General features: G+C 36.5%; 1 protein-coding gene across 9 annotated transcripts in view; it reads left to right on the top strand.

Moving 5' to 3' along the window:
• The window catches only part of DENND1A (DENN domain containing 1A), a 515,742-nt gene that overhangs the window by 124,316 nt on the left and 376,331 nt on the right, over positions 1–15,095 (top strand). For 8 of the 9 annotated variants that reach the window (XM_086683990.1, XM_086683987.1, XM_086683986.1 and 5 more), the window contains exon 3: positions 8,221–8,264. The exons of the other annotated variant lie outside the window; for it this stretch is intronic. In XM_086683990.1, coding sequence (XP_086540116.1) covers positions 8,221–8,264 — 44 coding nt within the window. The remainder of the gene's footprint in view (positions 1–8,220; positions 8,265–15,095) is intronic. 9 annotated transcript variants of the gene reach the window in all.

The raw sequence follows: 15,095 nt of genomic DNA, 5'->3' as shown, positions 1-15,095 counted from the left end.
TAGCCTCACTTCTCTTATTTATAAAACAGGGATACATGTACTTACCTGGCAGAGTTGTTGTTATGATTAATTAAGATAATAAAATAAACCATCTCTGGCAACAACTGGGATACATAGGCATTCAGTAAATGGTAGCTGGTAGGTAATATTGTAATTATTACTGCAAAAATGTTTAACGGAACTGTTTCTGAACCCTGGAATGCAAACTTAGAACGCAAAGAAATTAGCAGAAAGGTCCTTCCATTTATACAGAGATTCACCTCAGGGTTTCTGTAAATCTGGGAGAGTCCCTAGTGCATTTGATGTTTACAGATCATTAGCAAACAGATGCCAGGAGGCAAATAAACTGTAGCTTAAGGATTTTCGAACCACTGACGATGAAGAGAAAAGCAGTTTCTGATAAAGTTATAACATCTCTAAGTACGTAGTGGCAGGCAATGGGAAAATTTTAATTGGGTTTATAAAAGTTTATTTCAGGAACACATGTACTTCCAATTTGAGGCATACCTATACATCTGTAGCCATCTAATTTATAGTGCTTGCTTATTTCTCCACTGGGGTTAATAATAAAACAACAACTAATATTTATTGTGTGCTTACTTATATGCCAATGTGTCTTTAGGAAGGAAGCCTGTAGTGTTCAGAGGCTTGTTTTCAATGGGATGTTTTAAAATTGGCCTTTTATCCATTTAGAGAGGCGGGTATTTAAGGAGTGTGTTCTGTTTATTCTATTTTGCCAAAATATGTGTTGAGCAGTTGTAACAGGGCAGACCTTTTGCAGGAGACCAAGCTAAATAGAACACGGGCCCTGGCCTCACCAGATACTGACTCCCTGTCCCCTGGACTGTTCACAAGGGGGCCTGTGGTAGCACGAGATGAACCATGCATGGTCTGGTCCTAGATTCCACGTCTGGCTCTGTCACTTCTTCCCTGAAGCTTTTCCTGTCCTTGTGAAAATTGGGTTCGATGCCCTTCTTCTAATCCTGGCACAGCACTTGGCAAGCTCTGTGGTTATTGTTTAATTCTGCGGATTCTCCGCTAGGGTTACACTGTAGACTCCTTGAGAGAGCAAGGACTGGCCCCTTCCTCATCTGGGCCAGTCACTTCTGCATATTTATGCTGTGAATAAATACTGATTTTCTAATTTTGGACAAATGGTAACCTATTGCTTTCTTTAACGATGATGCACTTATGATAGTCCTAATGTCATAGCTTTGTTATGAAGATAAAATTAGAAATTTTATTTTAAATTCCTATCACAGAGCCTGGCACATAGTGGGTACATGGTCAGTCGTTGTATTTGAATAACTGATGAAGTTCTCTCTTCCCCCCTGGATCTGATAGAGGTGTTCTATCTATTTGTGAAAAGACTGTATGCAGTGATGTTACATTTGTAGTACACAAAGGACACAGCTTCATTTAGGTTGAGTCTGAAATAGTTATTCACATTGGAATAAAAGTCGGACACTTATGGTACACATTCAAAAGAGGGGCTAAAACAAGTCCTAACTTACAGGGAAGTTAAATGGAAACCTGGGATTTTAACCGTTAAAAAAAACAAAAAGGACCTTCATCAATATGTATCAGTTTGATAGATTTTAGCAATTAGTTCCAAACTTACAACTGATTTTTAAGGACCTAAATATTTAAATAACAATGAAAGTTGAAAACTAGGATGTTCAGCAGGCAAAAAAGAGAAGTATAAGTGCACGTATTCTCTTGACTTTTTTCGTCTCTCCAGTACACCCCCTTTTTCCATTTTAAAGCTCCCTTTGGGGGGCGCGTAGGTGACTCAGTTGGTTAAGTGTCTGACTCTGGATTTCAGCTCAGGTCATGATCTCTCACAGTTTATTGGTTCGAGCCCCACGTTGGGCTCTGTACTGACGGTGCAGAGCCTGCTTGGGATTCCCTGTCTCCCTCTCTCTCTGCTTCTCTGCCTTTCTCTCTTTCCATCTCTGTCTGTGTCTCTCTCTCACATACATACATACATACACACACACACAAACATTAAAAAAAAAAAAATAAAGCCCCCTTTGGAATTCGACTTGTGTTTGATTTTGGGGTTCATGTGGCATAAGTTTGATAATCAGGTTTTCCTAGACCTTTTGTGGATGGAATTAATTATGAAAAATATTTCAAATGATTGGTAAGTAGCGGCATTTGCTAGTCAAAAATCTATCACCCTTCCCTAGAAAGAGAGATGAAACTCCCAAGATTTTACTGCGTAATGTCAGTGGACTTATTATTTGTAGAACAGTTGATGCATTTAGGACTTGCTGATTCACTTAATTGGTAACTGTACTACATTCATAAGTCCAACAACTGAAAACAATAGGTCAGTGTCTGCTGTTTATGCATAAATAGTCACATCAGAGCGGGATATGTCTGAAAGGCAGAATCTGTTAGTTTGAGGAGGAATCTGGCACGTGAATGGTCCCATTGCTTACCCTTCTGAGGTGGGTCGTGTTCTCCTTCCCTGAATAATGTTGTTTGGGTTTTTGTTGTAGGTGTAGACGGTGACCTGTTCTTGTGTTATCAAGCTGGCTGCTGTTAAGTAGTATTTGAATGTGTTTTAAATGCCAGTGTTGAGGGAAAAGGCTAGACTGGATACATAGTTTTAAAACCAGTGATGACTCAAAGTTTTCTGTTTTACCGCCTTTATGTTTTAGAGCAAAAAGTTAAAACGTACAATAATTTTTGTTTAAGAAATTCCACTTTTACATGGAAACCAAATGTTCATTTAAAGGACTTTGAAATGCCTTTTTATAATAGTGAATTATATTCCTTTGTAATTTCAGGGTAAAACCTGCATTTTGAAATCAATAATTTTTTGAGAAGAAGTAATTTTTAATTTAAAAACATTTTTAAAGGAAAGACAACATAAATTATTTTGTTCCACTGTTAAGAAGAAGGAAATCATGTTGATGGTTTTTTTTTTAACTATGTACAACATTTGTAATATTCCTTTCAAAAATACATTATTTTTAATAAGTAAATTTTAACTATGATAAGTGGAATAGTTTAGTAGAATAATTGTATTTAGTTAAAATGCTATACTAATGATTTAGGTATTTTGCAATATAAAGTAAGTGAAACTGACTCTTTATAACAGTAATGAGTTTAATAGGTAGTGTCCTTAAAGCTCTGTTTCAGTGCAGTCCAGTTTGCATTCATACTGTCCAGAAACTTTAATGCTACATTATACAAAAAAAAAAAAAAAAGAACTTTTCTTCATGAAGATTAAAAAAAAAAGTTTATTTCTGAGTGCGTTTTGGGGAAGATTGAGCTCGTCCTCAAAATATATGACTTCTCAGACTACTTTCTGAGAGTGACCATTTTCAGTGTATAAAATTTGAAAATGTCATTAGGGAAAGAGCAGGGTAATGGACTATTTACCCATTTGCAGCATATTCTCATCTTCTCATCTGGAAAATTAAATCTGATTACAGCTTGGATTAACATTTACGGTTGTGGGAGAGAGGAAGATGGTACCTTAAACAACATGGAATTGAACAATGAGATTATATCGTTTATAGCTAATTTTAAAGGCTAGCTTTTGAAGGGAAGATTTTTATAATTGTAAGCTTTAATATGTTCACTGTTTTGTTTCTTACTGACTGAAATATCCTAGAGGTAATGACTGGATAAACTGAGAGGGCATTAAATGCCCTGCCTTGATGCCTACCATGTTAAAAGTGAAAGCAACGTAGATTCCCGTGTTAACGGCTACATTTGCAGTTTCTCTGAAATTTCCTAAAAGAGCTCCAGCTCTAGAAGATTGTGACATTTGGTTAGTGTGCCGTTGTTACACATTTCATAGAAAAATGAAGTCAGTGTATTTTTCGATAGTTAAAGTGTCACGCCTTGACCCTTCAAATGGAGTCCTTGGTGTGACAGAGAAAAACAGGCAAATAACTTGGTAAGGTGTGAGTGTGTGCACACATACTAGTTCCTGATCTACAAATGAGCCCTCATACATAACCACAGTACTTTTATGAATTATTTTGCATTTCTGTTGTAAAAGATCTGTCTACCACGTTTTCTAGGAACTTGAAGCCTAAGGCAGAACTCAAGGTTTTGGAGCCTGTGTAAAATAATTTATAGCACCGTTCCAGCAAGTCTTGCCCAAACTCTTATTCTATTAATTAAACATCCTGTGGCAATCTGGTATATCTTAAAGATTTAAAGTATGTTATGGTAGAAGACTCGAAAACATGAACAATTGAGGTTGAAGAAAATTAACCTTTCTTTAAAAAAAAAAAAAATCAAGACATATTTGTTCTGAAACTCCCCCCCCCACCCCCCCCGCTGTGAAGACATAGCCTCTTAAGCATGGTCATGTTCGGTGCCTGAATCAGATTGTGCTGTTGGGATTCCCGTGCTGTGAAATGTCCTAAGTATGGAAATGCTTCTGGTGGCTTCCAGTGGAAGTGGTGCCCATGTGTCTTTGTGGAGACCTCCTCTTGCAGGGCCACGGTGCTGGAAGCAGGGAGTAGCCCATCACATGGACATAATGCAAAGCCTTGTCCCAGAGCCAGCTGCCTCTTTGAGGTGTATGTAGTTAAGAGACGTATGGACTCTACCATACCGTGCGTCTTGTGGCGAGATATTTTTAATATATTTTTTGTTGAAAAGTATTTTCCTGAGAGATGATGAAATTAGTTTTTAATTTTGTTAAGAATCAGCCACTTAAATCTGGAGAAAGTTGCCGAGAGAGAAGGAAAAGGAATGTTCTTAATTTTCCTTCAGGGGGACAATTCTTAGAGAAAAAGCTTGACATATGCCCATGCTTCTCTTCTTACTGCCAATTGCCTAAGCAAATTGTTGCTTTTTTCCTTGGTAGTTCTCTGATCTGCAGATTTTTGTGTTGAAAGTTAGCTGTTTGGTGACACTGCATTTGGCGGTGAGGGTATGAATGTGAGAAGGTGTTTTGGAACATTAGCAATTACAGTATTGGATGGTGGATAAAGAAATAGATATATAAATATTAGACCGATGCACAGTTTTCCAGTGTATGTTATTTTCCATATAAAGATATAGAACATTTCATAAAATGTTCCCAGACCATTTAAAACTCAAAGAAATGCAGCTGATGCAATGAAATACATAGAGTCCTTGTAAAAACATACAGACACGCAAGTGGATTGCTGCCAGACAGAAAATTTAAAGGCGGTTTGCTTAACTGCAGGGTGCTACGTTTTGCACAATGTGCCATGCTGAAACTGTTAGTAAGGCGGGTGTTGTGTTGCTTGAGAAAAGCAGATTGTATTTGGACCTTTTAAACTCAGATGTTTCCAATGTCGATATTTTGGTGACATTATGGCATTATGATCGACTCAATGTGAAAAAAGAGGATTTCACTCTACTGTGCAAAATAGACATTTTAAGGAAACGCAAATCAATTATTTTCGTCTTTTTTGTTAATTTTTACAAAATTCCTTTCATAGTGTTTTATCAGATCGGATCTTTAGCTAATTGAATGGGACTTAGTAGGTTGGGCTTTGGGTTTAAAAAGCATTGCCCTCCCTATCTGCCCCCATTCCACTTTAAAAAAAATATTGCTTTAGAGAATGTTAAGAACCCATGAAGTTTGCTTTTGTGACCCTCAAGGCCTTAAAGGAAAGCACAAGCTTTATGCTTGGATCGTAGTAAATAATAATCCATGTATTCTCTTGGAACGTGATTCTGTAAAACTCTGGGCATCTCACTTTGGGGTTAGTCTGAGGACAGTTGAAGGAATTTGATGATGATGGTGATTATGCCTACCACTGAGGCAGTGTTGAGGATGGCATGATTTGAATGAGTTCCATCTTGGCACTCCATGGTCATCTTTACCGTTAGTATATTAAAATAAGTTGAGTTTTCTTTTTATCCATGCTTTCTTCTCGTTTTAAAGTTCTAGACTGCATATATGAGTAAAATACATTTTCTAATTATTAATGTAGTTTTCTTATTAACGTAGTTGACCAAGGATGTAAAAACCTTCCTTCTCCCACCCATGAGTAGGAAACTTATTTTTTAACTTGAAGAATATATCACAAATTTTGGTTTTTGACATTTGTCCCCTCAGAGAATGGTGATAAAAAGATAAGTCTTTGTGTTTTTTGCCATCTTTATTTTCATGAGTATTTTTGTGGTTCCTGAGAAGCATCAACTACTGCAAGAAAGAGGACATGATATTAAAGATGTACATGTGAGTCATTTCTATATGAGGTTTTCTGGTTAAAGAGTGTTAATCACATGACAGTTGGAAGAAAAAGAAGCCTTAGATTATTTTGTGGCTTCCTGAACTTGTTTTTCACCATTTCCCTCAGTGGCTTGCTTACAAGTGCATTTTTGTTTCAGTTTTGGGTGCAAATTTTAAATCCTAATATGCCAGTTTTTTTCTGCACCAGGGTGACGTACGTATGTTTTAGGAATTGGAACCACTGCCTCTTATGGAAGCTCTCCCCACCCCCACCCCAGCAGCACACTTTGAGAGGTTTGATAGGCATCTGGCTGTATCTTTGCATCCTGCTGACTAATTCTTCCCTGTAGACCTAGTGCTGCTCAGCCCACACCGTTAGCGCCCTCTGGCCTCCTGTCCCAAGAGGGCCAAGTTCTTGAGTGATTTCAGCCCTTCCGGCTGGAGAGAAGCAACAGCTTCTTCCTCAGGCTTACTGGGGCAGCCGTGCACAGTACCTCAGAGAGGGTCACTCCAGAATTCTGCTGGTCACAGTCTACGTGGGTCCTTTGTCCCATCTACTACTTGCAGATGAAGGTTAAGAAGGAAATTGGTCCCCAGTTTGTAAGTCAACCAGAAGATCCTTCAAGAAGAGTTGAAATGGTCTACAAATAGTTTCAGCTTTTTTGCATCATCCATTGGTGGAAGCTTTGTTTTTTTGGTATGCCTTTTTGAATATTCCTGCTTTTGTTACTAGTCTTGGGTTTTGAAAAAATAACATCCATTGACTTGAATGACTTGAAAACTGGTATTTCTAGGGTTTAAATGTAGTATGTGAATAGGCTCTTTGTTTTCTCCCTTTTTGATTCTTTGATGCAGAAAGGTTCTTGGCTGCATTGTTGTGTTGTGATTTGGAGGGTTTTAACTTTTAATGTGGATTCACTCATCGAGAAGTAAATTGATGTTTTAAAAGGTAGTTATGAAAAAAAAAAAAGATAGCTATGAAAACCGAGTAGTGTATTTTGTGATTAGTGTGCGAGGGGACCCTCAAATATTATGCTTTTCCACAAGCCTTTGCACTGATATGTGATTTCTCAAATATGTAATATTATTATCACTCCCCCATAATGTGTCTCTGAGGAACCAAGTCTTACTCTTATTAGAAAAGATTGAATGTTTTCCTAATCAATAGCAAATGGAGTGCTAATAGCTTTTAATTAGTACACTTCTGTATTGACTTACAGACGATGGCATTGGATTATCTTGCAATTATGATTGAGGAATCAAGTGAACCCTTTGGTAATTCCATTTTAAACAGATGGTCATAAAAGGTGTTTTCACCTATGTATTTTTATAGTTTCTATGCAAGTCTTGTTATGTTCAGTAGAACATAATATCTCATTTCATGATATTTTGTCTGCACTGCCAAGCCAAAAATCTATTGTTTGGTTCTGTTTTGAAGAAAACTTCATCTGGTTTTATCTGTATTTTCAAGAGTTCATGAGTGTTTTGCTAAGGGTATATTTTATTTTGAAAAGCAAAGAGTTTTGCATTTGTTCCTTGAAAGAATTCTTCTCTTACTCCCCCCCAACCCCCTACCAACACACACACACACACACACACACACACACACACACACACACACACTCACGCAATCTGGAACTGGTGTTTAAGGTGGTTTATCAAGCCCACATCTGTAACTGTGAAAAGGAGGCTTCTGATTAGAGAAAAAAAAGTCAAGCCAGGTTTAAGACTCATTTTCTTTGGAAAAATATATTGAGTGCAATTTGCAGCGGACAAGATTTTTGCATTAGGTAATAGTCTAAAGTTAACAGTAGCATCAGGTCTTCAGAATTTTTCTTTTTTATATTTCTGGAGGAGGGTAATGGGAGTGCCTTGCCGAGTCCGTCCTTGTGCTCATCAACATAGCAGCCTCAGCTGCCCCCCTTGGATCCCCTGCCAGGGCTGCTATCATCTTCTGATCAAATATTAATGTGTGATCCTCTGCTTGCTCACTAATCCAAAGCCAATTAATATTATCTGTCAATTATTTACAGATCCTGAGGTGCAGAGGCAATTCCCGGAGGACTACAGTGACCAGGTTCGGAATGCGTAATTAATTTTTTACATGACAAAATTTATTTCAGAGTTGTTCAACATATTATTACTGTTCTTTTTACTGAAAGAGATAAATGAATTTTTAGAGGGAAGAGAAATAGCAATTAGGAACCCAAGACAAAAAGTAAAAACAGATGAGGTATCGGATTGAAAATATTGGTGCTAGATTTGGGGTGTTAACCTTCAGGAACAAATGCACAAAAAGTAAGGAAGAAAAACCTATCACAAATTTTTACTTTTTACTTTGAGGTATGCTGTAGTCTGCAGTTCGTTTGGAAATCCTTTTTGGGCTGCCTGTGAACTTTCATTCATTCATTCATTCATTTATTTATTTATTTATTTATTTAAATGCTATTTAAGCAGTCAAGAACCAGCATAACAAAAAAAGAGAGGATGTGGAGGGAAGTTTATAACATTTCCTGGAATTTGAAATAGATTATGAAGCTGTGTGTTATGGTAGTACTCCAAAAAGAAGATAACGCATTCAGGAACGGTCTTCAGGGTGAGGTTAGTTCTAATGATGGTAGTGAAAGTTGAAGTTGGTTGGTTGGCCCTGCCATCTCGAATTTCCTGTATCCCGCAAGCATGGAGTGAAGTGAAAGGAAATATTTTAGTCACAGAATAGCGCTGAAGTTGTGATGTTGCTCTACTCTTGATAATTAGATCCGGGTTATACATTCTGGATTCCAGTGTCTATCTTAAGAAATATTAGAGATGTTTTATAGCTCTTTGGGGGGCATCTTACATTTTTAGTTCAAATAAGCAATTTGGGATGCTTTTTAAAGCCATTTCAAGATAGAAGCATCCTTGATTACACTGAGTAAAACAATTATAAGGTCTTTCACATGTAGAATATTGTACACAATAAAAACATGTTTCTGAAGTACCTCCATTGGATTTTGTCTATTAAAAAATGTCCTTGAATGAGGATAAGTACAATGGAATAGAAATATCCAGTACAATAGTCGTAACACCTTTGCAATGTGGCCTGTTATATAGAGGGCAAGGTATCTGAGACATCTTTATGAATACAGGGGACATAATGTGACCAGGAATATAACTGGATAATCAGTATAATGAGATGCTTTGTAATGAGATTTTATTGTAAAAGAACCCAAGAGAACTGGTATGGTTTCCTTTGTGTGTGATCTCAAGACTCTTGAATGAGATTTTAAAAATACTAATCTTCTCTAACCCTTGCTTCGTCTTCCAACAGGAGAGTTACATTTTTATCTTGCCTTAAATTGCTGTGTGATTGATTGAACCCATTGGATTTAAACTGCACAATCCAAAGATTATAAGACCTCATTATTAATTTTTTTCATCAAACAATGTCTAAAGAGTGAAAAATCTCAAAGTGTGGTTCTGAATAGACTTGAGTCCATAGCTCTTAAGAAAATCATTATTCTAAAATCTTTTGTCTAGGTAAATAACTTTTGTGGTCCCAGGTTCTGAATTAGCCAACAAGAGAAAATTTTGTGGGACAAACCTGAAAATAACATGGTTAACATCTGCATCTATTCCTTTAAACATAGTTTCTTGCTATATCTGAAACTTTTTGACCAGAATGACTATTTCCTCTTTTTGGTGTAACTTTTAAAAATCACATGGGTAGTATGTTCATGACAAAATACTTAGGAAATATGGATAAATCAGCAATAAGTTTAAAAAAGAATGAAAAGAAAGCAAATGCAATTCATCTATAGTTTTTACTCAGAGATAACCACTATGACAATTTGGTATTTACCTTCCCATGTTTGTTTTTCTGAGTATATGTTTGTATGTTTGGGAGGCACATATGTGTATATACACATATGTATGTACAGTCCCCATATATATAGTATGTGTGTGTATATAGAGAAATACTCTTCTGTTGCATGTGAAACTCAGTTTAGAGATTAAATATTATGTTATGAACTTAGTTCCCTTTACTTTGGTTAATGGATGTTATCACAAGTATTTCATATGTTGAAGTTGGAATAATTTAAAATTACGGTAAGAACCTAAAAAAATGATGATTTTCAGCTATTTTAAAGTATTCACAGGATAGTTACTTGTTTTCTTTGTTTAGATCTGTTAACATAATGTTAAAATTTGGAGGACGGTACTCATGGGCTAGATGCAGACTTAGGAGAGTCTTATTTAACATTTCTTCCAACTCGGCATACGTGGTTTCCCTTCCTTATCACATATAACTCGAGAACGAAGGGTGAATGAAAGGTCTGCTTTGCTTTTGGGGAAGTTACCTCCACGTTCCCAGAAATTGATTTGACAGTTGATTGGATGGTCAAGGGAATGAGACCTGCATATTTCTTATTTACCTTTTTATCAGTTGGGTGCCAATCTTCTATTTTTTCCTCCTCTTCTCAGCATTTTTTGGATTAAACCAAATTATCTTTCCCCTTGGTGTGCTGTATTAAAGGGTTCTTAGAAATGTTTTATTCCATAGAAACCTTAAATGCTGAATATGTGCTTGATCTAGACAACATTTCTAGTATTAAAACATTTATGATGTAATTCGTAAGGAATATGGGAGCTAATTCACCACAAAGCATACTGCTTGTTACTACATTCGCACGCACACAAAACTCCCTCCTCCAGTTTTCCTCCTCATTCGCCTAACCTACCAGTGCTTGTTTTTACATATAGTGTATTTCCCATGTACCAGCACACTTGATCAGAGACACTTGCTGCTGCTAGATGTTTTATTCTGTGTGTTCTTTGTACCTTACAGTAAAAGAATCTGTCACAAATTATTGTGGCTCACTGCTTTAGAAACTGAGAAAAAAGGGAGGTTAGATTGACATCTGTGACTGAATAATGATGACCAGCCTTTTGGCTCTCCTTGAGCCACAAAGCTAGCACTGCCTTTAGAGTGGAAAAAGAAGTAAGAAGAAAGGGGAGGGATAAAAGAGAGTTACAAATCTGTGGTCCCGGAGATGTATTACTGTTGGGCCAGTTGTCTGCGTGGTATGATAATCCATTTTGATCTTCTCTGTCTTAATTGTCTGCTAAAGACAAATGGGCAGTAAAAGTTCATCAGTTTCATCTTTTTGCTTCTCGTTTAGAAGCAGAATAAATGATCCATCACTACAGAAGTAGCCTTTCTTTCTGACACGGAAGTAATGCAGACCCAACACGTTTTATTAAAATGTTTTCCCCTCATTATTTCGCTCCTCTCAGCTCTGATAGATCTTACTGTTTCATAAAAAATGTAATCTGAAATGTAAATAAGGGTCTCGATTCAGAAAGAAGAAGTAATGAGCAGCCTGAGCCACATCTTAGGACTCTTGATTGTAATTACTGACAAAGTGATTTCTCTGTGCCCCATTTTTTTTTCTTCCTTAAGTTGTCTGTGACACCCTCAGACCGCAACGACATCTATGGTTTAAAACCATTAAATCACTGTAGCACTCAATATTTCATTTAAAATCTGGTAAGCCTGCTATCTTGAAACCTGAAAGTATAGGCTTTGTTAATTCCGGAAAGACATGCAATTCCTGTATTTTTGAAAATAGAGGAACAAACCAAAAAGGCAAAAGCAAGGGCTTCTCAGAGTTCACATTATTTATTCATCTGCTTTTGTTTAATGCTTAGCTGGTTTAAGTACTAAAACATCAACATTGATAGGATCCTGACTTGAATCCTGCATTTAAAAAAATAAATCTTGTAACAACGTATTTAAGGAATTTAAAAAATTGTGTCCCTAAGCGTAATATGAAGTAGTCTAAATTTTTTTTGGTGGGGGGGCGGGTGGTGTTAAGATTCCAAAATCACGGATATGATTTTTTGGTTACTTTGGTTTTGGTAGCTTAAACCACATTCTTTTCAATCTTTCACTCCAGGTTTAGATAATGAAGTTCTTAATAAAGCCTGGACCATAGAAAAATTTGTTAAAAAAGACCAGAATCGCAATAAGATTATTTTTCATTTCTAGAAATGGTTCTCAAAGATATCAGCATGTCAATCTAGCGTTAAAAATAAAATACAAAACATGAATACCTTTTTTTTATTGGAAACAGCCTGTAGTTAATTAAGTAGATTTATAATTATTCTGTTTACTGTATTCATTCATAATTATGGAAATAATTGGTAAAACTTTATTCATTGTGATTAGTGTAGTTTTAATGAATACTAATTGAATTAAGGGAGGAAAGGATAGTTAACATGTTAGCAAATTATGGTCAACCATTCTCATCAAAATCCCATCTTTGGTTTCAAAACATTATATGCTTTTCCAGATTAAAAAGGGCCTTTAGTAATTATAACATGTACTATGGGATAATTTGGAGTAAAGCTATGGTAACCTATCAGAAGATTTCCATAAATAGCCTTGTAATATGTCAAGTGTAATAGGCATTACACATACCATTTTAAAACATGTTAGTTATAATACGATTACCTCTTGTCCTAAAACATGAAGAATTAATAATTTGTTCTCACAGTTGCACTTTTGACAGCCTGTTTGTTCCAAGAGTAGTGCTTAGAGGGGGTGTACGAGAAGTTGCTTCTCCAGTGTGCTCATCTATATTTTGGTGAAATATAGCCAGTGTCTTAGAGGTTTTTGAATAGAGGTCTGAGCACCCTTACTCACCCTATTTATATAGTTCGCTGTTTAGAGTTGCAGGTAATTTTTCTTTCCACTGGCACTGAAACAGAGGTTATAATGAAACCAACAATCTTTATGCATTTATAGAAACTATAAAAATTTTATGGAAATCTTTATATAGAAACTAACAGTGTTTCTTGTACAAGCTCTATAAGCAATGTAGAAACATGGGACACTGGGAAAAATAAAAAGGTACCCTTTCTTTTATGGTTTTATATGGTCTGTGTGATTTTAAAATTTCACTATAGGCAGTTAAGCAAATTATAAAAACATACATCACCTATATACTAAAAAGGAACAAAAATATGTTGCATAACTTAGGCTAATTGTGATGGAAATTGGCATTTGTGAGTTGTGTGTAATTGCTTAAATATGGAGTTTTCATCTGTTCATACTTCAGGTATGCTCTAAAGAAAACATTTTTTAAGCTCACAATTATTCATAGTGTAACCTATGTAAATGGTTTGGAAGATTCTGATTAGAAAGACAACAGAGATAATATTTACTCAAGACTTAAACTACCTGTATGTTGGTGATGGCCTCAGTTCTTTTGGTGAGCTCCTGTTTAAAAACTTTTGTGTTATTTTTTTTTTTCTAAATCTTGATAAGCCAGAGACTAAACATTTCTATTCAAAACTTGTTCATGCCCTGATTCATTGAAAGAATACAGATATGGTAACAATATAATGTATAATAATACAGAAAATTACAGATATAGTCCACAGCTCCTAAATTTTCTGTTACTGTGAAAGGAAGTCTCATACTGACATTATATAATATGACATACGTGTGTAATATTCACACAAGATTTAAAACAAATGACACAATTTGATTTTTCTCATTATTGTTAGGTGGAGAACCACACTGCTGTGCGCCTGGTTTGCATAAAATGTGACGTTGATTCCAGAAGGATTCTGCCAGTCTTTCTATAGTGACTTATCTAAGCTGTAGAATCTTCAAATTGGAATTGAGACTTTGGGCCTTGCTTTCACCAAACTCACAAAGAGTAGAATCAGACCTGGGTATACCCCATTTCTCTTGGAAACTTGAGCTTCCTTCCCCCCCACCCCCATTCTTCTCCAAGGTGTGGGTGCTGTCATACTTCCAATCTGCTCATATAATCTGCTCAGATTTGATCCACTTTAAATGGTGAGGTCAAGTTTGGTCCTGGAAACCATATACATGGGAACAGAATATATTGATTCATTTGAATCTCAGCCAAAGAGTCAAATAGATCACACTTTAAAATGGCTCTACAGGGGCACCTGGGTGGCTCAGTCGGTTAAGCATCCAACTTCGGCTCAGGTCATGATCTTGCAGTCTGTGAGTTGGAGCCCCGCATCAGGCTGTGTGCTGACAGCTCAGAGCCTGGAGCCCATTTCAGATTCTGTGTCTCCCTCTTTCTCTGACCCTCCCCTGTTCATGCTCTTCCTCTCTCTGCCTCAAAAATAAATAAATGTTAAAAAAAAAATTTTTTTTTTAAATGGCTCTACAACCCGACCTTTAAAAGACTAACTTATAAGTGGCTGCCTTTTCTGACTTTTTTTCCCCCTTGTGCCTTTGATGGCAGAAACTGGGAGACTAGATTTGATTTTATGCATTAATTGAATGAGAGATTGATAAGTGTAGTGTCTGCACACTGTGAGCCAGATACCATATCAGGTAAAGAAGAGAGAAGTAGTAGATTCCATCTTTCCCCTGAAGGACCTTAGTGTCTAGTAGGCTACAGGGGTAATGGGGTCTAGTAGGGGTCTAGACCTTACGGTCTAGTAGGCTACAGGGGTTGTTTTGTTGGACTGTTAGAACAATGGCATGACCAGAAATTGGGGATGTCTCTGAAAACTAGGACCTTTGGGTAGGGATGCCACCATGTAATCACATTCCTCCAATTTCTTGTCCTTTGTGTTATGACGCTGTAGAAGGTAATAAAGTTAATCAGAGTAGTACAGAGAAACCCAAGTGGAAAGTCCTGAAGCTGCCCTTAAAGATCATCTTTTAAGTTTGTTTTAGATGTGTGCTTTTTCCAAGAGTCACTGTTGATTTATGGATTTTTCCACCTCTTGCTCAAAAAGGTCCGTTTCCATATTTCTTAGTAACTTGGCAGTCTGGGACTGTAGATGGAAACATAATTTTCTCATCCACAGATATAAACTCTCAATCTCTTTAGACCCCAGGAGGTGATTGTTTAGCATAATAGCAACAGAG

Source organism: Puma concolor, chromosome D4 (genome assembly GCF_028749965.1).
Source record: "Puma concolor isolate L17-30 chromosome D4, mPumCon1.1.hap2, whole genome shotgun sequence".
NCBI classification, from domain to species: Eukaryota; Metazoa; Chordata; class Mammalia; order Carnivora; family Felidae; genus Puma; species Puma concolor.
Note: the sequence above shows the minus strand (reverse complement) of the source record. Positions and strands in the feature narration are given on the sequence as shown.